Source organism: Mustela lutreola, chromosome 6 (assembly GCF_030435805.1).
Source record: "Mustela lutreola isolate mMusLut2 chromosome 6, mMusLut2.pri, whole genome shotgun sequence".
Lineage (NCBI taxonomy): Eukaryota > Metazoa > Chordata > Mammalia > Carnivora > Mustelidae > Mustela > Mustela lutreola.
The window spans coordinates 53,691,373-53,717,256 of record NC_081295.1 but is presented as its reverse complement, the minus strand read 5'-3'; the positions used below and the strand labels follow the sequence as shown (position 1 = coordinate 53,717,256).

The 25,884-nt window shown below is 39.5% G+C and overlaps 1 protein-coding gene across 1 annotated transcript in view; it reads right to left on the bottom strand.

The window, feature by feature from the left end:
- Positions 1 to 25,371, bottom strand: part of LATS1 (large tumor suppressor kinase 1) — a 51,719-nt gene extending 26,348 nt beyond the window's left edge. The window contains exons 1-2 of the mRNA XM_059177266.1: positions 25,234 to 25,371; positions 3,136 to 3,623 (exon numbers count right to left, since the gene is read on the bottom strand). Coding sequence (XP_059033249.1) covers positions 3,136 to 3,477 — 342 coding nt within the window. The 5' untranslated portion in view covers positions 3,478 to 3,623; positions 25,234 to 25,371. The remainder of the gene's footprint in view (positions 1 to 3,135; positions 3,624 to 25,233) is intronic.
- Between the last annotated feature and the right edge of the window lie 513 nt (positions 25,372 to 25,884).

The following is a 25,884-nucleotide window of genomic DNA, read 5'->3' as shown; positions in this document are numbered from 1 at the left end:
TAAAATTCAACAGGGAGTACTTACATTTAAAACTGATTAAGCCAAAAGAACTGTATTTATGCTACTATCACACAGCAGTGTCATCTCACTTGGTAAGAAAACTGGCACCCACCATCCTTTTTCAATATAGTGGGAATCATATTTTTGTTAAATGCACTAGAATTGTATTTGGTGATTAATATGCTGATTTTTATTTCTGAATAATTATTGCTGTATGTTAGAATGTTTTTTGCATCTTTTAATATATCTATTAAAATTCTGTAATTGGGGCGCCTGGGTGGCTCAGTGGGTTAAGCTGCTGCCTTCGGCTCAGGTCATGATCTCAGGGTCCTGGGATCGAGTCCCACATCGGGCTCTCTGCTCAGCGGGGAGCCTGCTTCCCTCTCTCTCTCTCTCTCTCTCTCGCTCTCTCTGCCTGCCTCTCCATCTACTTGTGATTTCTCTCTGTCAAATAAATAAATAAAATCTTAAAAAAAAAAAAATTCTGTAATTGGTGGTGTTGATCCCAGTGTAAAAAAGAGAACCCTTGGGGCACCTGGGTGGCTCAGTGGGTTAAACCATCTGCCTTTGGCTCAGGTCATGATTCCAGGGTCCTGGGATTGAGCCCTGTATCGGGCTCTCTACTCAGTGGGGAGCCTGTCTCCCTCCCCCCGCTCCCCCGTCTCTGCCTGCTTGTGATCTCTGTCTACCAAACAAACAAACAAACAAAAAAACAAAAAAACCAAAAAACCCCCAGACTCTTAAATCAGTAACTTTAAAATACAAGTATGATAAGAAAACATTGTGTCCACATTACTATGGTTTTTTCCCCATGCTTAGCAGCAAAAATATACTCCAGTGACTGTAGATTTATGTGCCCCAAGAACACATCAATTCTATTTAATATTTATTCCTACAAAGAAACTAATCTTGAAATACTTGAGGTTTTAATTTTACACAGCACTCAAAACGTTCTCAAAAAACTACAACTGCCTTGAACCTGAATAGCTAAAGGAATAGATAGGGTTTATGAAATGATAAAATAATTAAGTGAAAACTGGATAAAACTTTTATTCTTTAAAATTTTTTTTAAAAAGACCTATTTATGTGAGAGCAAGCAAGCAAGCAAGCATGGCAGGAGAACTTGGGGAGAGGGAGAGAGAAACCCAAGCAGATTCAACAGAGTGCAGAACTTGAGGAGGTCTCGATCTCACTTCCCTGAAATCAAGACCTGAGTTGAAGCCAAGAATTGGACACTTAACCGAAATGCGCCACCCAGGCATTCCTGGATAAAAATTTTAAACTACCAAGTTAGGATTTTTAAAAAATCCTGCAATATAATGAAAAGCTACCAGAATGAGCCATTCAAGGAGGCAGCAGAAGTAAATTGTCATATTCTTTATGTCACTGTAGGGATAAATAATACCTTTACTTCATTCTTTGGGCAAATGAGAATTGATAAATGTCCAAATGCTTTTAGTAAAGCAACCTTGCTTAACCTTGTTATAAGGTGACAAATGTGAAATGTGTGATTGTTTAATAATGCTAACATATCTTTGTAATGCGAAGCAGTTACTGTTATTATTTCCAAAGATAAATAGGCCACTGACCTAAATAAAGTTAGTCAGAGAAAGACTAATACTATATGATTTCACATATATGTGCTGAAGGCAGATGCTAACAGAGTGAGCCACTCAGGGGCCATGATTCATTCCTTTCTTTATTCTTCGCCTTCTGGCTGAGAGATGAGGAAGAAAGTACTCAGCAGAAACTCCATGTGAAGCCATTTCCTTAATCCTTCAACTACTAACCAGGAAAACAACAAAGGCCCTCTCCTCCTCCTTTCTCTCCATCTATTTTCAGAAACAAATCCAATTATGTTTAGAACACTTAGCATAAAAATGATCGGAAATAATAGTAATCAAATGGATGAACAGGGTACACCAGAAAGACTCAACTTTTTTCTCTACAGTTTGGTTGAAATCTTCCTTTTCAAATCCTTTACTATAATGCATATTTAAGTTATCAATTTTAACTGCAGAAATCTCTGAAAATGTGGTCACCAAAATATTAACGATAATGAAAGAATTTTAAAGGTAAGTCTTTATGTAGTAGAGCTAAAGATAATTTTCATTGTTTTCTTTACTTTTTAACAGGAAATACATTTTTTTAAAAAAGATTTTATTTATTTATATGAGAGAGAGAGAAAGAGAGCGCATAAGAGGGGAGAAGGTCAGAAGGAGAAGGAGACTCCCCACAGAGCTGGGAGACCAAGGAGACACTCCATCCTGGGACTCTGAGATCATGACCTGAGCCGAAGGCAGTGGCTCAACCAACTGAGCCACCCAGGTACCCCTGAAATAGGTATTTTTATAAGCACAAAAAAAGCTACTATAATTTCAAAGGAGAACTTAATTAACATGTGCTCATTCACATTTAGTTACATTTTCCATGGCAATTGGTAACCAAAATGATTTCTGCTACCTAAAATATTCAGAGAAAGTATGTTATCATGGAAAAAAAATTTTATAGTCCAAACATCAGATTATAGATCTAAACATATATGACTGTAAACATATATATGTGCTATGAAAAACTTTTAACGTGAATTCTAAGAGTAAATATTAAAGATTTGGCATAATTAACATGAAATGAAATTTCATCAAAATAAAACTTCAAAATTCTAGCAGATTGAGCAACATGTAAGTTTTTAGTTTTTGTGAATTTGAGAGTTGGGCCTGAGAATGATGTGAACATAGCTATTTAATGAAATCCTGATTCTACTTCTTTCTCTGTAGTATGAACTTAAACTTCATAAACTGTCATTTCCACACAGCCACTAGGCTCTCCAGAGCTCCTACTGCACTCAGAGACCTACTCTGTCCTCCCCTGCAGCTTTCCTCAACTGCATTTCCATCTGACTTTATGACTTGACCTTTTAAATCCCAGAAACCACAGAGAAAAACTAAAGAAATAACTAATTATTTTGTTTCACTAGTTAATGGAATTGTAGACATTCTTTGCTGATTAGAATATACAAATTTGTATACACAGTTAAATTCTCTCAAAGGAAACATTTCTGTAGGAGATCACCAAAACAGTTTTACATAGTGTAAGGTAAGGAAAATCCTTTCTTTTGTCTTTCAAAATTCCTACCTCATCAAATCCAGCAGCTTGCAAGTCTTGCAGCATTTGTGGATTAACTTCTGAAGAACTCCGACTTGTTTCATTTGCAAATGGTTGTAGAGAGTTTCGAATTTCCAGCAGAGCTTTATGATGTGTCCCAAATTTGGGTGGATTCCTGACTTGTCGAGGATCTTCAGTTGATGTTTTATTCATGCTATGCTCAGCCTTAGCAGCATCCGATGGTTTGGATAAATTCCTAAGAGATTCCCGAATTTCTTGCAACATTTGCCGGCTACTGCCAGTGTAGTTACTGGCAGGAAAGGTCTTAGGCCTCATTTGTCTATATCCTTCTGGCTTTTCACTCCTCTTCATGAAAACATCTATATTTATAACCCACACAAAGGACTTCTGTAAGAACTACCTGACCGATCCAGAACTTTCTCTTGAGCAAGACTGAAAAAGATCCTTTGCAGAAGTCCCCAGGAATGCTGAAATTCTTTACAATCAAATTATTAACCCTGTAAAAGAAAAAAGCAAAGCTATAAAGTGATTAGCTGATAAAGCAGTACCATGTGTTTGGGGGAGAACATACACTGATTTATCAGTTAGAGACCTGGGTTATAGTTCTGACTCCACTAAGGATTACCGTACAGAGAGGAAAATTAGTTAACCTCTCTGTGCCCATTTCCTAATTTATAAAATTATATCAAGCACTGGTTATGATGATAAAATATAATTTTGGGAGCGCTTAGTAAACGGGGGTGCCTTGCTGGCTCAGAGCCCATGCAACTCTTGATCTCAGCGTTACGAGTTCAAGCCCCATGTTGGGTATAGAGATTACATTTTTTTTAAAATTTTTTATTTTTTATAAACATATATTTTTATCCCCAGGGGTACAGGTCTGTGAATCACCAGGTTTACACATAGAGATTACATTTTAAATAAATTAAAAACTTAAAGGAAAAAAGAGTGTTTAGTAAGCATATAAAGTATATACAGATACGAGGGATTAGTAAATGAATGATACAATGGACAGCCTCTCATCAACCTCACCCTGAACCTCCAATTCTAGATTTTAAAATCAGACTCTGGGGCATCGGGGTGGCACAGCTGGTTAAGCGGTTGACTCTTGGTTTCAGGCGTGGGTTGTGATATCAGGGTTGTGAGACCAAGCCCTGCGTTGGGGTCCATGATCAGCACAGGGTCTGCTTTAGATGCTCTCTCTCTTTCTCCCTCTGCCCCTCCCACTCATGCTTTCTTTCTCCAAATAAATAATTTTTTTAAAAGATTTTATTTATTTATTTGACAGAGAGAGAGGAAGAGACAGAGAGAGACTGTACACATGAGCAGGGGCAGAGGGAGAAGTAGGCTCCCCACTGAACAAGGAGCCTGATGTGGAACTCGATTCTAGGACCCCAGGCTCATGACCTGAGCTGAAGGCAGTGGCTTAACAACTGAGCCACCCAGGCACCCCTAAACAAATAAATCTAAAATAAAATAAAATAAGACTTCAAGTAGAAGATTTCTTTTTTTTTTTTTTTTAAGATTTTATTTATTTATTTGACAAAGAGAAATCACAAGTAGGCAGAGAGGCAGAGAGAGAGAGGAGGAAGCAGGCTCCCTGCTGAGCAGAGAGCCCGACGCGGGACTCGATCCCAGGATCCCGAGATCATGACCTGAGCCAAAGGCAGCGGCTTAACCCACAGAGCCACCCAGGCACCCCCAAGTAGAAGATTTCTTTAGAAGAAAGGATTGTTGCTTTAAAAAGGTTTTAAACCACAAGTCCAGAAGATACCTTTATGCTTTAAAAACAAATGCTGGAGCTTTTTTCACCAACTGTGGACTTGGACTCTAGAGACAGTAAGTTTATTAATGGCAGGATGGGGAAAGGATGTCTGTGGACAACTTGTCTTATTCCTCACTTAATGCATGAATGTCTTCTAAAACACACTAGAATTTGCAATGATGTGGATGGAACTAGAGGGTTATTATGCTAAAGCAAATTAAGTCAATCAGAGAAAGACAACTATATGATCTCACTGATAGGACTAATTTAAGAAACAAAACAGAGGATCATAGGGGAAGAGAGGAAAAAATAAAACAAGATGAAACCAGAGAGGGAGACAAACCACAAGAGACTCTTAATCACTGGACAAACTCAGGGTTGCTGGAGGGGAAGGGGGCTGGAGGAATAGGGGGACTGGGTGATGGACATTAAGGAGGGCATGTGATGTAATAAGCACTGGGTATTATATAAAACTGATGAATCAAAGACCTGTACCTCTGACACCAATAATACATTATATGTTAATTAACTGAATTTAAATTTAAAAAAGTAAACTGGGGGGAAAAACATACTAGAAGAACAGTCACATAAAGTCTACTTAAGTATCTTCACTGATAGGGAAAGCAATAATGCAAGAAAGCCATTCTATCGGTGACATGCAGCAAGTGTTAAAGATGTTTTCTTTCCAGGGAGCATCATGAAATCCCACTTAGTACATGTTGAGAGCCTGTTATGGGCAGTACTAAACAACTTTGTCTAAATCCTTATTTAGCCATCTTAACAGCTCTGTGAAGGTTTACTATCTCTGCTTTGTATATGAGGAAACAGGTTCAGAGAGTTTGAGTAAAACAGTTTCTAAGTGGTACCACTGGGATGTGAAACATTGGTAATTATCATCTACTAAAAGCCTATTTCTACTCATATATTTTTAAGTAATCTGTACACCCAGTGTGGGGCTTGAACTTACAACCCCAAGATCAAGAGTCCACGTGCTCTGGGCACCTGGGTGGCTCAGTCAGTTAAGCATCTGACTCTTGATTTCGGCTCAGGTCATGATCTCTCAGGATCGGGAGATGGAGCCTCGTGTTCAGCTCTGTGCTGGGCATGGAGCCTGGTTGGGATTCTCTCCCTCTCCCTCCCTCCCCTTCCCTGTACCCACATGCTCTCTCTTCTTCCATTACCAAAAAAAAAAAAAAAAAAAAAAAAAGTCACATGCTCTATACAGTCAGTCAGGTGCCCATTTCTATTCTTACAAAAGTAATAATCATTCATGTTACATAAAAAGGTCTACAGGCAAATGAAGTACCTCCTCCTACTCAGCCTTACGTTACCTCCTCAATAACTCAATGACTGGCCACCTAATTATCCAGTTTTATTTTCTTAATAGTACTTTTTACTGTTTAAAACTATTGCACTTGTTTAGTTGTTAATTGTCTATCTACCCTCACTGACAATAAAAGCTCTATGAGAGGGGCACCTGGGTGGCTCAGTGGGTTAAAGCCTCTGCCTTCAGCTCGGGTCATGATCTCAGGGTCCTGGGATCGAGCCCCGCGTCAGGCTCTCTGCTCAGCAGGGAGCCTGCTTCCCTGCTCTCTCTCTCTCTGCCTGCCTCTCTGCCTACTTGTGATCTTTGTCAAATAAACAAAATCTTAAAAAAAAAAAGTTCTATGAGAGCTTTTTTCTCTCATAATCACTATTCAGTGCTATCAGAGATTGACATAATGAGAACTCAATGCATGTATATGTTGATAAACGAAATACACGTGTCTCCTATGCATCCCTAGTTCCTTTATTTATTTATTTATTTATTTATCTATCTACTTTAAAGATTTTATTTATTTATTTGACAGAGAGAGACACAGCTAGAGAGAGAACACAAGCTGTAGGAGTGAGAAGGGGAGAAGCAGGCTTCCTGCTGAGCAGAGAGCCGGATGCAGGGCTAGATTCCAGGACCCTGGGATCATGACCCAAGCTGAAGGCAGATGCTTAACCACTGAGCCACTCAGGCTCCCTAAATATTTATTTATTAGAAAGAGAGAGCAAGATGAGTTGGGGAGGGGCAGAGGTAGAGATAGGAAGAGAACCTGAAGCAGACTCCCCACTTAGCGTGGAGCCCTGTGGCAAAGGCGTAGTAAGGGGGAGCCGAAAACAAGAGTCAGATGCTTAACTGATGGATGCACACCTAAGTTCCCTAATTCTAGCCATGCTCTTCTGGATAATGCTCTAGTTTGCCATAATCCTAGAGGTGCCAGAAAGTAATGGAAAAACAAAAAATTATTCAAGTACTTGTTCTGTTAATTTAAGCAATGTGAACTTGGCTTATTTATTTCTCTCAAAAACTGTCTCCTGAGACATAAAATGGTTGGAATAACAAAGTTTACTTTAAGGCTTGAATAAAGATTATGAGGAACAATGCAATACAACCAAAGAAACACAAGGGTTCAAAGATGAAGGATGCTGCTTGTAACACCATTTATAACAGCAAAACATGGTATCAATCTAGATGTTCATCAGTAATTGTTTGAGCAACTGACAGTACATCTCCATGTATGAAGCAGATGTAAAAAGAATGATGTAATTCTATCTAAATATACTGACAAGAAAAGACAGCCAGAACACCTTTTTTTTTTTTTTTAAACAGACTTTATTTATTTACTTGACACAGAACAAGAGAGATAACATAAGCACGGGGAGTAGCAGAGAGAGAGGGAGAGAGGGATACGCAGGCTCTGCACTGAGCAGGGAGTTCAACAGCGGGCTCAATCCCAGGATCCCAGGATCATGACCTGAGCCGAAGGCAGACACTTAAGTGACTGAGCCACCCAAGTGCCCCGTTATAACACATTCTTAATTAAAAAGGGCAAGTTTTAAAACACTACAGGTAAAATAAAGCCATTTTCTATTTTAAAATTAGATTATTATTATGGCTGTATAGCTCTGGCCAACAACCACTGAATTGTATACTTTAAACAAGTACATTTTATGGTAAATAAATTATATCTTAGAGCTGTTAAAAATAAACACTTCTGGGGGGCTCAGTCAGTTAAGCATACAACTCTTAATTTTGGCTCAGATCTCAATCTCAAGGTTGTAAGATTGAGCCACATGTCAGGCTTTGTGCTGGGCATGGAACATGCTTAAGATTCTCTCTACCTCTCCCTTTGCTCCCTTCCGCCACTCTCCCTTCTCACTAACAAACAAAAAAACCCACAAAGAAAAAACCAAACGCTTTATTTTTAAAAATTACACTTATGGATGTTAATTATACATACACATAAATGACTATTTGCAGTAGGCCTGAAAAATGATGAAGTCCTGAAAAAGACCATCAGAGGCAGTTTCCTGGTGACTCAATAATCCGTACTTCTGTGGTACAGTTCTTATTTATGATTGATTCAATTCTTTAAAAATTTTTTTAATAGTTTGCATTTTAAAGATTTTATTTATTTATTTGACAGAGAGAAATCACAAGTAGATGGAGAGGCAGGCAGAGAGAGAGAGAGGGAAGCAGGCTCCCCGCTGAGCAGAGAGCCCGATGTGGGACTCGATCCCAGGACCCTGAGATCATGACCTGAGCCGAAGGCAGCGGCTTAACCCACTGAGCCACCCAGGCGCCCTGATCGATTCAATTCTACTTAACAAGAAGACCACATTTCTCCATTTTTAAAAACAAAAATGAACTGTCATTGTGTTGCTAAAAATCACACATATTCTGTCTACAACATAACCCAATCTACTGATAATTACTTCATAAATGAAGTTAAGATGGACACATCTTATGCTTTTATGAAGAAAGCTGGCCCCTAATGATAAGCAGTTTTTCCCTAAGCCTCCCAAAAATATTAATAGCTTACTAATGAAATAGATTACATTTCACATTTAGCTCACCAGTTGAAAATTTACAGAATTCCCCTTCTTGTCCTTCCTGAGAGGGAAAATATTTTCTATTTCCTGTTCTGCAACCTATCATTTTCCTGCAATCAAGGATTAACATCAATGATTATCCAATGTCATATTTAGTTCTTTGAATATCTGAGTTACATTTTATTCATAGCATCTAAGCATTTCATTAGTAGATAATTATTTTGGGTTTCAATTCCAAGTTTAGTATCATTTTACTATTATTATTTTACCATTTCCAAAATCATTCTCCTTGATAGAGTAGAATAACAAATAACAAATAAGCATAAAAAATAACAAAAATAATAAAATAACAAAAAATAACAAAATAATCATAATTTGCTGTTCTCTGTCAATATACAACATTTGCTCCCATCCCTAACAAGGAGCCTGGCAAACAGTAAGCTGTGCAAAAATATCTGCTGAACTAATAAATGCAAGTGATTTATCCCTTCTTTTTACCCTTAAAAAATTATAATCTTAGTTTTTTCTAATTATACAAAAATGTATCCTCATTGAAAAACTTTAATATTATATAAAGTAGAAGTCCCTCATAATTCACCTCCCTCAACAGTAAGAATCACTATAGTAGGCTGAATGATGGCATCATGAAACATATCTACTTCCTAATCCTTAGAATCTGTAAATGTTATCTTATTTGGAAATAGGGACTTTGCAGATGTCATTAAGGATTTTGAGATGGAGAGATTATCATGGATTATTCAGGTAAGCAGTACACAGAATTTTAAGTGTTCTTCTGAGAAGAAGGGTGAGAGAGATCAGATACATACAGAAACGGAAGAGGCAGTGTGTCTGAGGGGACAGAGAGTGGAGTGATGTTGTCAGAAGCCAAGGAAAGCTGGCAGCCAAAATGGCAAGGAACAGATTTTCTCCTAGAGCTTCTTGGAGGAAGGGTGGCCTTGTCAACACCTTGATTTTGGGTGAGTGATACTGAATTTGGATTCCTGGCCTCCAGAACTCTAAGAGAATAAATGTATGCTTTTTAAGACCCCATTTTTAGTGATTTGCCAGGTAAGCCACATGAAACTAATACAATCACTATCTATACAGCACATCTGAGACATTTTTCCAAAGAACATATATAAATGGACAACAGATACATGAAAAAATGCTCAACATCACTAATCATCAGGGAAATGCAAACCAAAACCACAATGAGCTGTCACCTTATACCTGTCAGAATGGCTACAGTCAAAAAACAAGAAATTACAAGTATTGATGAGGATGTGGGAAAAAGGAACCTTTGTATACTGTTGGTGGAAATGTAAATTGGTGAAACCACAGTAGAAAATAGTATAGCTGGTTCCTCAGAAAATAAAAAATAGAAATACCATACAACCTAGTAGTTCCATTACTGAATATTTACCCAACAAAAATAAGAACCCTAATTAAAAAAGATATATGCGGGGCGCCTGGGTGGCTCAGTGGGTTAAGCCGCTGCCTTCGGCTCAGGTCATGATCTCAGGGTCATGGGATCGAGTCCCATATCGGGCTCTCTGCTCAGCAGGGAGCCTGCTTCCTCCTCTCTCTCTCTGCCTGCCTCTCTGCCTACTTGTGATCTCTCTCTGTCAAATAAATAAATAAAATCTTAAAAAAAAAAAAAAGATATATGCATCCCAATATTTACTACAGCATTAGTTATCATTGCCAAGATATGGAAGCAACCTAGGTGTCCAAGGATAGATGAATGGATAAGGATGATGTGGTGTTTATAGATACAATGTTAATATTACTCAGCCATAAGAAAGAATGAGATGGGGGCACCTGGGTGGCTCAGTGGGGTAAGGATCTGCCTTTGGCTCAGGTTATGGGCTCCTTGCTCAGTGGGGAACCTGCTTCTCCCTCTTTCCCTGCTCATGCTCTCTTTCTCTCACTCTGTATCTCTTAAACAAATAAATAAAATCTTTAAAAAAAAAAAAAAGAATGAGACATCGCCATTTGTGACAATATGAATAGAACGGAAGGGTATTATGCTAAGTAAAATAAGTCAGACACAGACAAATACCGTATGATTTCACTTATATGTGGAGTCTAAAAAACAAGTGAACAAACAAAACCCCAAAACAAACCCACAGACACAGAGAAGACACTGATGTTTCTTAGAGTGGTGGGGACAGAGAATGGGCAAAAAGGGCGAAGGAGAATGGGAAGTACAGTTATGAGATGTGTAAGCCACTGAATTGAAATGTACAGCATAGAGAATACGGTCAGTGGTATTTTAATGGCATTATATGGTGACAGATGGTAGCAACATTGTGGTAAGCGAAACATAACACAGAATTGTCCCAGTAGTATACCTGCAACTCACATAACACTATGTATCAACTCTACTTCAATTAAGATAATTTTTTAAATACTGCATATTCTAACATAATATTACTATCAATCAAAATGGGATCAAAAAGGGGCGCCTAGGTAGCTCAGTCTGTTAATCTGCCTTTGGCTCAGGTAATGATCTCAGGGTCCTGGGATCAAGCTCTGGGTACGGCTCTCTGCTCTGTGGGGAGTCTGCTTCTCTCTTTCCTTCTGCCCCTGCCTCCCACTTGTGCTCTCTCTCAAATTAATAAATAAAAAAAAAATTTTTTTAAAAACCAAAATGGAATCACAAAATATGACCTCATTTTACATAATACATGAATTTATAAGAAGAGAATGCTGTGTTACCCAAACTTATCTGACCAAAGAACTTTCTCACCTCTGAGCATTTCATGAGATTCATTTCTATGGAATCCATTTTAGCAAATGCTGAACCAGAGGCACCTGAGTGGCTCAGTTAGTTAAGAGTCTCCCTTTGGCTCAGTTCTGGGATGGAGTCCCACATAGGGCTCCCTGCTCAGTGGGGAGTTTGCTTCTCCCTCTCCCTCTGCTCCTTCCCCTGCTCATTCTCTCTTACTTGCTCATTCTCTCAAATAAATCAAATGAAGAAAAGAAAATGCTGGGCCAGTCATCCTAATCCTATATCCTGTAACTCTGTACTTGAATAATGTAATTTCTAACACTGTTAACATCTGAGGCTACAATGGTCCAGAAATGACTGTGTTCTGGTATATATGTAATAATGTGTTTTAAGTTAAATGAAAAATTAGTTTATGCTTAGCTTTTTCATCTACATGTTGGAACACTTGTGAATAAAATATGTCTGGATTTTATTTTAAATATGGTGTCTGAAATTTTATTTACTTATTAAATAAAATTTGGTTTTGCAGAGAAGTGGATGGAGACATAGATGAGACCAAAGTAGCTGATGACTGCTGTAGCTGGGTGATGGGCACATGAAAGTTCATCATCCTATTCCCTTTACTTTTGTATGTGCTTGAAATTTTCTAAAACATAAAGTTAACAACTAAAGAAGAAAAGAAATGACTACAGTGCTCTGGATCTTTAAATGGTTCTGCTGCAAATTATTTATTCAAATGCAAAACACACAAAGAACACAAAGTGTTTCTTAATTTATAGGAACAATTAATTCTACACAACAACATCATTTCAGCATTAGCTTTTCAGAGGAAGTAAGAGAGACATTACCTTTTTTTTTTTTTTTTAAGATTTTATTTATTTATTTTAGGGAGGGAGAAAGCGTAAAAGCAGGAAGGACAGAGGGAGAAGGAGAATCTCAAGCAGACTCCATCCTGAACACAGAGCCTGTGAGGCTCAATTTCATAACCCTGAGATCATGACCTGAGCTGAAACCAAGAGTTGGACTCTCATCCGAATGTGCCGCCAGGTATCCTGAATTATTAGGTTTAAATGTTTGTTTCAAAAGGTAATCCATACCATCAGATTTTAATAATGATGGAAAAGAGAAGTGTGACATATCTTTATCTAATTGGTCTTGATAAATCCTTGTTGCCAGAAACTATATTTACATACTGCCCTCTATTACCTAAATTAGTTCCTGCCAAAGCTCTGTGAACTGATGTAATGTGTCAATTCTAGTTGAGGCAGTTAGAAGCCAGCGCTTCTTCATCTCTCTCTTCCTGCTTCAATGACAATGCTGGTCACATTTTGAGATGGTAGCTTCACAATATGGAGGGAATATGGGCTCCTAAGCCACTGAATGGTTTACTACTGAACCCCACTGGACTTTGTGTAAAGAAGAAAGAAATCTCTGTTGTGTTATAACACTGATATTTTGCAATGTTAACTACAAAACAGCCTAGTATTATTGTGGTAATACAGACCACCCAAGGGACACCTGGGTGGTTCTGTCAGTTAATGTCTGACTTCATCTCAGCTCAGGTCTTGATCTCAGGGTCATGAATTTGAGCTCTTGCAATGAGGCCTACTTAAAAAAAAACAAAAAAAAAAAACTTTTTAAATAAATAAATAAATAAATACCACTGAAAATAAGCAGAATCTACTTATTAACAGCTTGCCACAGCAAGGGAGTCAGGCAGTTACCATCTCTTTGGCAGAGATTCAAAGGCAGGCAGGGGAATGAAAAAGCTTTAAATTGAATAAAAGGGAAGACATCAGGTATGCTCTGCCACAAGGAAGCTGAAGGCCAGCTAACCTGAAGCAGGGCATCCTATGTGATTGGTTAGAGGTATATTTGTCTTTCCCTCGTTAGTCCTGAGTCAGAAGTCGGCAGTTACTGACAAAGACCTGGCTGTTTGGGCCTATTGCTATTGTGGTCACAGTTCTATTTTCATATATGATCTGGCCATTGTCTATCTGCCTATTTAGTCTCTCATTCTCCTAATACAAAAACTGGTACCTAGAGGGGCACCTGGGTGGCTCAGTGGGTTAAGCCTCTTGCCTTCGGCTCAGGTCATAATTTCAGGGTCCTGGGATCAAGCTCCGCATTGGGCTCTCTGCTCAGTGGAGAGCCTGCTTCCCCCTCCCCCTCTGCCTGCCTCTTTGCCTACTTGTGATCTCTCTCTCTGTCAAATAAATAAAATCTTAAAAAAAAAAAAAAAAGATGAAGAAATTGGTACTTAGAAGAGATGTGCTACTATAACAGATACCCTAATACAGTATAGATTTAGTGGTTAGGCAAAGAGCTTCAAGGAAAGTGATACTGGGGCTGGAAAAATAAAGAACCATGTTTTACAGTGGCTGAATATTTGGTAAAGCTGTTGTCTATTATAACTTACAAGGTGACAAAGAGTCTACTGAATTTGTAGTTCTATAAATAGAGTCTGAAAACGAGAATCTTCGAAGTGTATGTTGGCTGCTATTGGCTATTTGGCAAAGTATTATAAATAAATGATAAGGTCAGGAAAGAAGTAGCTGATTTGCAAACAGAAATAGGAAGGAATAGACAGAAATTTAAAATCCTGCAGGGTTGGAATGCAGCCTGATTCTAGACCCCAAACAGGAAGAGATGGAATTAAAAGGCTCAGCATAGATGTCCATTAGCATCTCTCAGCTGACTAAAGTACCTCAGTGGTAAAACCCACTCTAAGGGGATAGCTGTGTCTCAAATAACCAACTGAGTATAGAAATGGGAGCTCTCAAATTTTTGGAAGAGGTTACTAACACATATGAAAAATGGTTTTTGACCCATGGAATTGACTAGAACTAAACACATCAGAGGCTTACTAACTTTGAGGAAATAACTTTAATTTTTTTTTTAAACTACTCAAACTCTGATTTTTTTAAAGAAGCCTTTGACTATTTATAATTTAAATCCCTGAGGCTCCCAAATTCCACAAACCATAATCTAGATGAGAAAGGTTTGTACCTTCTAAAGAGGGACTATTCTCCCAAAGCTCACACTTCCCTATGTAGCCAAGGATGATAATGGAAAAAAATCCCCAAAGAGGTTCTTTGAGGGAACAATGGTCAAGGGTCACAGAAAACAATGAATGAGGGTAGAGTTCTTTCCATATAATTGGATTAAGGTCCAATTAAAGAAAATCCCCTACCTCCATAGCCAGTTGCTTTCAAGACCTGACTATTGAGATTTCAAAATTATTACGGATCAGCAATTACTGCTCTTTCCTATTCTTCTCCTTTTCTAATAGTGGTGCTTATTAAGGCCCTGCCATTCTTGTTATATCCCTGTGTACTGTGGTTGAATGAATGAGTGAGAGGGGATAGAGAGGAGGACAAAGAATGAAAACAAAGATAACTGAACAAGTCTCTGGACCAAAAGGAACCATATTTGGACCTGAAGACGACATTACTGGACATATGGGCCACAGGGCCTGCAAATTTAGCTACTGCTGCTTAGGGCCAAATAAACTATCAAAAGAACAATGTAGTACTATGATCATCTTTTAAAAATACGTACAGTGTTTTCTTGATTGTAAGACACATGCTTTCCACATTCTATTATTTCTGAAATTGAGGATATACACAAGTCAGTATTTATTTATTTTTAAAGATTTTCTTTTCTCTTTTTCTTTTTTAAGCAGGCTCCATGCCTAGCATGGAGCCCAAAACAGAGCTTGAACTCATGCAACTAAGATAAAGACCTGAGCTGAGATCAAGAGTCAGATGCTTAATGGACTGAGCCACCCAGGGAGCCCCTTAAGATTTCTATTTTACTTTTAAATATTTTTTTTCAAAGATTTTATTTCTTGAGAGAGAAGAGAAAGAGAGAGCACCCTAGTGAGCAGGGGGAGGGGAGAGAGAATGAGGCAGACTCTGCATTTACTACAAAGCCCAACACAGGACTCAATGATCTCATGACTATGAGATCATGACCTGAGCAAAAACCAAGATTCGGTCACTTAACCAACTGAGCCACCCAGGTGTCCAAAATTTTACTTTATTTATTTGTTTGTTTGTTTGTTTTTATTTTTTACTGCAACAGAGCCATGATTATATTATTCTCTTTACATGGGCTAGAATCAGTGCTATGGATTTTGCATGCATTCTTTTATTTGAAGTTTGTTTTTTTTTTATTAACATGTAACATATTATTTGCTTCAGGGGTACAGGTCTGTGAATCACCAGTCTAACACAATTCACAGCACTCACCATAGGACATAATCTCCCCAGTGTCCTTAACTGAGCCACCCTATCCCTTCTCCCCCACCCCAGCAACCCTGTTTCCTGAGATAAAGTCTCTTACGATTTGTCTCCCTCCCTGGTCCCATCTTGTCAAAATTTTGTTTTATTTTGTTTTTTAAATACTTTGTTTATTTAACAGAGAGAGAAAGAGAGAGAGGTATCATAAGTAGGCAGAGAGATAGGCAGAGAGAGAGGGGGAAGCAGACTCCTCACTGAGCAGAGCGCCGGATGTGGGCCTCAATCCCAGGACCCCAAGACCATGACCTAAGCCGAAGGCAGAGGCCCAACCCACTGAGCCATCCAGGCGCCCCCAAAATTTTATTTTTACATAATTTCTATACCCAACGTGGGGCTCAAACTTATAACCCCGAGATCAAGAGTTGCAAACTCTACCAACCAAGCCAGGCAGGTGTCCCTTAAAGTCAATATTTAAAGAAATGTTGCCATCTCCAAAGCAGAAAAGTTCTGGAACAGCAGACAGTGCACATAGCTAATTTGACCATAAATAAAAGGTGAAATTCCCTTGTCATTTCAACTCCAGGTGTGTGTTTGTAAGCAGGCTCGACCCCAAGCATGGAGCCCGATGTGGGGTTTGAACTCATAACCCTGAAATGGAGACCTAAGCTGAGATAAAGATCTGACGCTTAACTGTCTGAGCCACGCATGTGCCTCCAACTGTGTTATTTTCACTGGCAACATCACATATGGTTGAATCTAGATCCTTGATTGTCAAAATGTCTTCAAAAAGATTCTACTATCATGCAGCATTATGTCCTCAGAAACTGTCATCCAATAGGCAATGCAATTAAAGGTATAAAGAGCTGTCAAATTTAGGTGAGATCACAGAATTTTCAGAGGTAGGAGAGATTCATGAAGTACATGCACATCAAAGTCGTTTGAGTTATCACCATCAAATGTTTAATTTCCAGCAATAGCTCACTTAGCTAAGAAAAAAATAGTTTAAGCAAAGACAAGACAAAATCCAGTATTCTTCAATATACCTCAAAATTATATACTCAATTATAAAAACAATAAAAGTGGCATGTCACCATGTTATGTGTTAACTACCCCAAAGCCCAAAGAAATCCAGCCTTATTCACATTCAGAATTTCTTCAGAATGTGAATAAGGCTGAGATTCAAACTTTTTTGCCACCAAAAAAAGAAAAAGGTATGCAATTTACTGGATAAATGTATGCTATTGAAGGTTAATAAAAAACTATGTTTAGGGGCACATGACTGGGTCAGTCAGTGGAGCACGTGACTCTCAATCTCGGGATTTAAGTTTAGCTCCATGATGGGTACAGAGATTACTTAATTTAAAAAATGTTTTAAGAAATATTATTGAGGGGCCTGGGTGGCTCAGTCATTAAGCATCTGCCTTCAGCTAAGGTCATGATCCCAGGGTCCTGAAATCGAGCCCACATTGCATTCCCTACTGGGTGGGAGGCCTGCTTCTCCATCTCGAACTCCCCCTGCTTATGTTCCCTCTCTGTCAATTAAACAGATAAAATCTTTGGAAAAAAATATGTATTATTGAAAAAATTAACTATGGGGCATCTGGGTGCCTCAGGCAGATAACTGTCTGCCTTCCTCTCCGGTCCTGATCCCAGTGTCCTGGGATTAAGCCCCACGTCAGGCTCCACATTTAGCAGGGAACCTGCTTCTCCTTCTCCCCCTCCCTCTGTCCTTTCCTGTTTGTGCTCTCTTGCTCACTCGCTGTCACAAATAAAATCTTTTTTGAAAAAAGGAAAAAATTGACTATAAAAAACAACTATGCTTCTTTTACTTTCCCTGAAATACTGTTACTAAACAGATGGTTTTAGACTTACCGTTCAGAATTTCTTGAAACTGAGAAAATATAACAATGCAACCTTATTTTTCTAAGTAACTAAATAATGAATTACATCATGTATATGTACCATAATTTATCTATCCCCTACTCATGGGCATTTAGGTTGTTTCCAATTTTTGCTATTATAATGTTTCAAACACTGGTAACTTTAATCGTATTGGTAATATCCTAGATCTAAGGATGGGTGGTGAGTTCACGAATTCCTTTTTTTATTATGATCATAGCTTACATGTATATAACATATTCCTTGTAAAAACCAAAATTAGTTCATTAAAAAATGTGACAATAAAAATTGCTGTCCAGACATTGTTGAGCACTTCCCTTAAGACAAATTCCCAGGCACTGGGTGGCTTCGTTGGTTAAGTGTATGACTCTGGATCTCAGCTCAGGTCTTGATCTCAGGACTGTTCAAAACCCATGCTGGGCTCTATACTGGGCATGGAGCCTACTTAAAAAAATAAATAAAATAAAAATAAATTCCCAGAACTGGAATTACTGCATCAAAGAGAATATACATGGGCATATCTAGTTTTATTTGGCTTCTCTTTACTGTGTTTCAGACACTTTTTTTTTTTTAAACAAACTGAGACAACCCTGCTTTGAACAAATCTATTGATGCCATTTTTCCAGTAGTATTTGCACACTTAATGTCTCTGCGCCATATTTTGGTAAATCTTGAAGTATTTCAAAACTTTTCATTATTATTGTATTTGTTATCATCATCTGTGATTGGTGATATCTGATGTTATTACTGTAATTGATTTGGTACACCATGAACTGCACCTATACAAGATAGCAAATTTGATAAATGTAGCTGTTCTGAATGCTCCACCAACCAGTTGTCCCCCAGTCTCCTCAGGTATCCCTAGTCCCTGAGACACAACAATACTGAAATTAGTAACCCCATTAATAACCTTATAATGGCCACTAAGTGTTCAAGTAAAAGGAAGATTTGCAGGTCTCTCGCTTTAAATCAAAGCTAAAAACGATTAAGCTTATTGAAGAAGGCATGTCAAAAGCTGACAAGCCAAAAGGTAGGCCTCTTGTGCCAGCTAGCTAAGTTGTGAATGCAAAGAAAAAGATTTTTGTTTTATTTTTTTTTAGATTTACATATGTATTTATTTAGTTTCAAAGATTTTATTATTTGACAGACAGAGAGAGATCACAAGTAGTTAGAGAGGCAGGCAGAGAGAGAGGGGGAAGCAGGCTCTCCACCAAGCAGAGAGCCTGATGTGGGGCCAGATCTCAGAACCCTGAGATCATGACCCAAGGTGAAGGCAGAGGCTTGACCCACTGAGCCACCCAGGTGCCCCTGTTTTATGAATTTATTTTAGAGAAAAAGAGTGAAAATGCAAGCTGAGTTAAGGGCAGAGGGAAAGAATCTTTCAGGCTGACTCCCTACTGATGAGGAGTTTGCAGTGGGACTGGATCCCACGTCCTATGAGATCATGACCTGAGCAAGAGTCAGACACCCAACTGAGCCACCCAGACAACCCAAGAAAAATTCTTTTAAGATTTTTTTATTAATTTGAGACAGAGAGATACAAAGAGAGAGAGAATGAGCAGGGGGAGAGGCAGAGGGAGACGGAGAAGCTGACTCCCCACTGAGCAGGGAGTCCAATGACAACATGGGGCCCGATCCCAGGATCCTGGGTTCATGACTTGACTGAAGGCAGACACTTAACCATCTGAGCCATCCAGGTGCACCCTCAGGAAAAGTTCTTAAAGGAAATTAAAAGTGCTACTCCAGCAGTGCCTGACTGACTCAGTTGGTAGAGCATGTGACTCTCGATCTCAGGGTTGTTAAGTTTGAGCCCTATGTTGGAAATAGAGAGTACTTGAAAATAAAAATCTTTAAAATAGAAAAATACTAAATAAAAGTGCTACTTCAATGAATGCATGAATGATTAAAAATTGACATGCCCTTACTGCTGATATAAGTTTCGGTGGTTTGTGTAACAGATCAAACGAGCCACATTACCTTAAGCCAAAGCCTAATCTAGAGCATGGCCCTCCTTAACTCTCTCCAATTCTGTGAAGACCGAGAGGTAAAGACTGCAGAAGAAAAGTCTGAAGCTAGCAGAGGTAGGTTCTTGAGATTTAGATGTGATGAGACCTCATAACAAAACTCTTATAAATGAGGGGTTGTTTCTTATGGATGAGCAAAGAAAATAGTTTCTCAAGATGGAATCTACTGCTGGTGAAGATGCTGTGAAGACTGCTGAAGTGACAACAAAGGATTTAGAATATTATATAAACTTAAGGAGTTTCTGAACTTAGTTGAGAAAGCAGTGGCAAGCTTTGAATGGACTGGCTCCAAAAAATACTGAAAGAAGTTCTACTGTGGTTAAAATGTTATCAAACAGCTTTGTGTGCTACAGAGAAATTGTTCATGAAAGGAATAGTTGAGGGATATAGCAAACGTCAATGGTGTCCTATTTTAAGAAACTGCCACATCCCCCCTAACTTTCAGCAACCACCACCCTGATCAGTCAGCAGCCATCAACATGGAGGCAAGACCTTCCACCAGCAAAACAATTATGACTTGCTAAAAGCTCAGATGATGGTTAGAATTTTTTAGCAGTAACATTTTTTTTTAAAAGATTTTATTTATTTATCAAAGAGAGAGAGGGACAGAAAGCGAGCACAGGCAGAAGGAGAAGCAGGCTCCCTGCCGATCAAGGAGCCCGATGTGGGACTCCATCCCGGGACGCTGGGATCATGACCTGAGCCAAAGGCAGCTGCTTAACCAACTGAGCCACCGAGGCATCCCAGCAGTAACATATTTTTAAATTAGGATGTATTTATTATCTTTTTAGACATAATGCTATTGCACTATCAGTAGACTACAGTATAGTGTAAACATGACTTTTACATGCACTGGGAAACCAAAAAATTCATTTGACTTGCTTTATTACAATATCTGTTTTATTGCAGTGGTCTGGAACTAAACCTGCAATATCTCCAAGATATGCTCGTATTTAAAATACTGACATCTGAATGGTTAAAAGCAAGAACACAAGGAACAACAAATGTTGGTGAGGATGTGCAGCAAAAGGAACCCTTTTGCACTGTTGGTGGGAATGCAAACTGGCACAGCCACCGTGGAAAACAGTGTGGAAATTCCTCAAAATGTTAAAAATGGAACTACCCTTAGATCTAGTAACTGCACTACTGCGTATTTACCCCCCAAATACAAAAACACTAATTCAAAGGGATCCATGCACCCCTATATTTATAGCAGCATCATTTATTTTTTTTATTTTTATTATTTTTTTTAATTTATCAGAGAGAGAGAGGGGGAGAGAGCGAGCACAGGCAGACAGAATGGCAGGCAGAGGCAGAGGGAGAAGCAGGCTCCCTGCTGAGCAAGGAGCCCGATGTGGGACTCGATCCCAGGACGCTGGGATCATGACCTGAGCCGAAGGCAGCTGCTTAACCAACTGAGCCACCCAGGCGTCCCTAGCAGCATCATTTATAATAGCCAAATTGGAAGCAGCCCAAGCATCCATCAACAGATGAATGGATAAAGATGTAGTGCATACATATGCACTGGAATATTATTCAGCCATAAAAAAAGAATGAAATCTTGCCACTTTTAAGGACATGGATGGAGAAATAGACCCTTAATTATAGAGAACTGATGGTTACCAGAGGGGAGGTGAGTGGGGGGGGATGGGTAAAATAGGTGATAGGGATTAAGGAGTGCACTTTTGGTGATGAGCACTGGATGGTGTAAGAAATTGTTGAATCACTATATCATACACCTGAAATATAAAACTGTATGTTAACTAAATTGGAGTTTAAAATAAAATTAATTTTTGAAAAAGGAAAAAATAATAAAGAGCTATGTCAAAAAATAAAATAAAATAAAATTCTGAAATTTATTGTCAGATTGCCTTCTAGAAAGGTGTATGAATTTACAATTCCAACCAACCAACAAGATATACTCAACACTGGCAATAATAAATCTTAGTAATCTCTGCTAATTGCAAATGTAAAGATTCAAATTAATAATAAATGAAGAGAAATTATTTTTAAAGATTTTTCTACTTGACAGAGCAATCATAAGTAGACAGAGAGGCCAGTGGAGAGAGAGGGGGAAGCAGGCACTCCACTGAGCAGAGAGCCTGATATAAGGCTTGATCCCAGGACCCTGAGATCATGACATAAGCAGAGGGCAGAGGCTTAACCCACTGAGCCACCCAGGTGCCCCAATAAAGAGAGTTTTTAAAAAAGAATTCTTCAAAGCAAAATAGCTTACCAGGAACTCATGTTACATTGGTGTCAGATTAATCTTCCAAATAAGTAGTTCTGATCATGTCACTTTCCTAGTCTAGAACCCTCAATGACTCCTTTAAATTAGTGGTTAGAGAGCCTTGGAGTCAAACTGCAGGGTACAAATCCCAGTTCTACCACTAACTGGCTGTGTAATCTTGGCAAGCTGTGCCTCAGTTTCTCCATTTATCTTCAAATGTGGGCAATAATGGTCCTATCTAGTCAGGTTATTTTGAGCATTATGCTCAAAATACAGTTTAATACAGTTGACCCTTGAAAAACACAGGGCTTAGGGTTGTTGACCCCTACGCAGTTCAAAATCTGAGTATAACTTTTGCCTTCCCCAGGACTTAACCATTAAGAGCCTACTGTTGACCACAAGACTTACTGTTAACACAGTTAAAATATACTTTGTGTAAGTATTATACTTTGTATTCCTACAAAACATCTTTTTCTTAGTTTATTTCAGTATTTCTAGGTTATCCAATTCATCCGTGAGTTTTTTGTTTTTTTTTTTTAATTTTATTTATTTGACACAGAGAGAAATCACAAGTAGGCAGAGAGGCTGGCTGGGGTGGGGGGTGCAGATTCCTTGCTGAGCAGAGAACCTGATGTGGAACTCAATCCCAGGACCCTAAGATCATGACCTGAGCCGAAGACAGTGGCTTAACCCACTGAGCCACCCAGGAACCCCTCATCCGTGAGTTTTTTCAAACTGTTGCGAATCTCCAAAAAATTTTCCAATATATTTAATGAAAAAAAAATCTGTGTATAAGTAGACCCACACACTTCATATCAGTGTTGATCAAGGGTCAATTGTGTATGTCAAATATTTAGAATAAATGCCCAACTCAATAATGTCAGTCAGTTATCTTATCTCTTTTCACTATCCTACCCAGTATCTCCCCAATGTACCTTATACTCTAATCAAGCCAAATTACTTGATCTCAGCTTTTGTATCTGTGCTTTTCTGTCTTGTGCTTTTCTACCTTCATGTCCTTACTCATTCTGTTTCTTGGGAGAGCTCCTGCCATATCTCGTCTTGTAGAAATTATACCCAACTTTTAAGGTGCCATTCGCATGCCATCTTCACAAAGATTTCACTGACCTGCCTGTCTGTTATCCTTCTCGGAATTGTAAAGGCACTTTGCATGGTCAAACAAAACCTATGTTTTTGCCCTACTCTTGCAGTTGTTTCATTTTTCCAACTGGACCACAGATTCAGAGAACAGGGTATCTTAAATATATATATCCCCCCATACACACTCCAGATGAAGAAATGGATCTAGAGAGATAAACTGGCCAGAGTTCACACATCCAACTGGAGGTCACACTAGAAACAGAATCCACACATCCTAAACTAGCCCAGTGCTCTTCTCATCAGAACCTGCATCTTGAGTTTCCTAAAGGCAGGGATCATGACTCACTCATTCTTTTAAGGAACATTTAAATTGGTTAGACTGAGCAGACAAAACCTCCATTTCTTTGAAACTTCAGACCTTTATCAAATATGCAAATGTCAGCAAACCCAAACAATTTTTGGTTATGGAACTTGGGGAAAAACCAGGTACCATTACTTAATAGGATTTCAAAGTGTTACCTTGGGTTGAATTAGGTTTATAAAAAAGGATGGCCTGTCTCAATGCTTTGACTAAGTTAGTTATGAGAATAGCAACAGTAGTAGTATGTATTGTTTTTCAGCAGCATATAGTCTCAGTTGTTTAGACAGCAATATTCAAGACTCTCTTGCTTACTGATGACATTTTCTTCACTTTGCTTTCTACAAAGCCGATCAAAAGTGAAAACTACCACTATATTTTATCTTGTGCTGAAAAATGATTGCTATTTCTACTTCATAAAAATGTTGTTCAATGACTTAAATAACTTTGTGGTCTACAAAAAACCCACTAATCTAAATATAACATCTAGAATGAAAACTAAATAATCAGAATTGGATCTATTCCAAGGCTCTAAGTTATACAGAGTAACAAGGACTAGCATTAAAAACAAAACAACCTATAGAAGAAAACAGATATCCTACCCCTCCAAAAAACCCTACAATTTTTTCATACCAAAAAAAAAAAAAAAAAAAAAAGTTGTAGAAGTATTTTTTTATTTGCTTTTGGAAAGAGGCAAGGCAATTCAATAGGTATTCAGGCACAGAAAGATTGTGCCTTCCCCAGCCTGTGCCACGATCTAGTTTCTTGCAGCAGCAGCTGATCAGAGGAACACAATGCTACTTCTTTTACTGTTAAATCAATCATATTCCTCCACTGCCTTAGGGAATCAACTAGCTCATTTTACCTGCCTACAAACTTATTAAAGGAAAGAAATAACCTTACTTAAATCACAAATGTAGCTATCTTAGCAAAGAACATTAATTCCAATTATAATTTTCTACCTTTTCTTCCTCATGAAGGGAGTCTGATAAATAATTTTAATTTTCAATAAATATTCCATAAAGGCCTGACAAGCTTCATGATCCTGGGTGAACTGACACAACATTTGTGTGTGAGACTCTATTTATTTACTTATTTTTCACTAGTTTTAGGAATAACTTCTACACAACTATATATATATATACATACATATATATAGTCATAGTAACATATGGGGTGACAAACATTAAACTTTGTTCTCTTAGAAAATAACTTTCAATTGGAGAAGTCAGAGAATGGGGTTAAATCAAATCACTACGGAGTCATTCTTTGCGATCCAAGTTTTGTTTTGAAGTTATAACAAGTAATATTCTTTTCCTTTTCTTTCCCTCATTTTATTTAGGTACACATTCCTACCCCATAAAAATCCTTCCGTCCCTGATGCCCCTCTTAGCTTATGAACGGTAAACTAACACTACAGTGGACTGGAAACAAATTCCCAGGCTTTCTTCAAGGTAAATCCAGGATCGAGTCTCTCTGGGATGCAAAGAACTGCAATTTTCTTTCAAAACCACCTTCTTCCTTCCTAAACACTGACCCGTCCCTGTTGGGATAGGGGTGAAAGCGGAACACTCTGCGCAAAGCCACTATCTAGCCAAACTCTCCCCAAGCCAACCTGCACTTCCAATGCGGCGGTGCCTGCAGCTCTTCCTTCAGCCCCGGGCGCGGCCAACCCTCGCTTCCCCAGGGCAGGGCTCAGCTCAGGTCCATGCAACCAGCCAAATCAGGCCCGCACCGGGCCGAGTCGGCCCGGCCCGCCCGCCGGTCCACAGGAGCCTCTGGACCCCAGCCAGCGGCGCTGGGCGTGGGCCCCGGCGGCCACCGCCCCGCCAACTCCGGCTCCGGAGGAGAGAGTGCGCCCCACCCGCTACACCAGCCCCAGACCTACCTGCAGGGGAGAGCGGGTCTCCTGGACAGCGGCCACGGGCCCGAGGACGGGAGCCCAGGCGACTGGGGCCCGTCCCAGAGACCCCAGGTATCCCTGGTGGGGCAGGGCGGAGAGAGACGTCGGGGGGCTGCCGCGGGCCAGCGCGTCCCGTCGCGGGGGTCGCGGGGACCTGGCTCTCCCCTCAACACCAGTCCACCGCCGCCGCCGCCATTTTGCCTTCCACTCGGTGTCGCCGCCGCCGCACTCCGCCGCAGGTTTCCCGGATGTAGGCATTTCCCGGCGTCGCTTGCGCGGGGGCCGAGGACTGGGGGCTTCTGATCGCCCGGCCGCCGGCGGCCAGAGCGCCGCTTGCGGCTCCCGCCTTCCCCCGGTTGTACTTTCCTCAGCGTTGTTGGCGAGCGTCGCCCCCGCCTGGCGCTGACCAGGTGACTCGCCCCGGCTCGTGGGATCGGGCTCTCCCCCTTCCAAGTCCACCCATTTGAGAGTCTGTCTGCTGTCTCTCTTTTATTTTTATTTTTTATTTCTAAGATTTTATTTATTTATTTGACAGAAATCACAAGTAGGTGGAGAGGCAGGCAGAGAGAGAGAGGGAAGCCGGCTCCCTGCCGAGCAGAGCCCGACTGTCTCTCTTTTTTAATTGAGGTCTTTCTG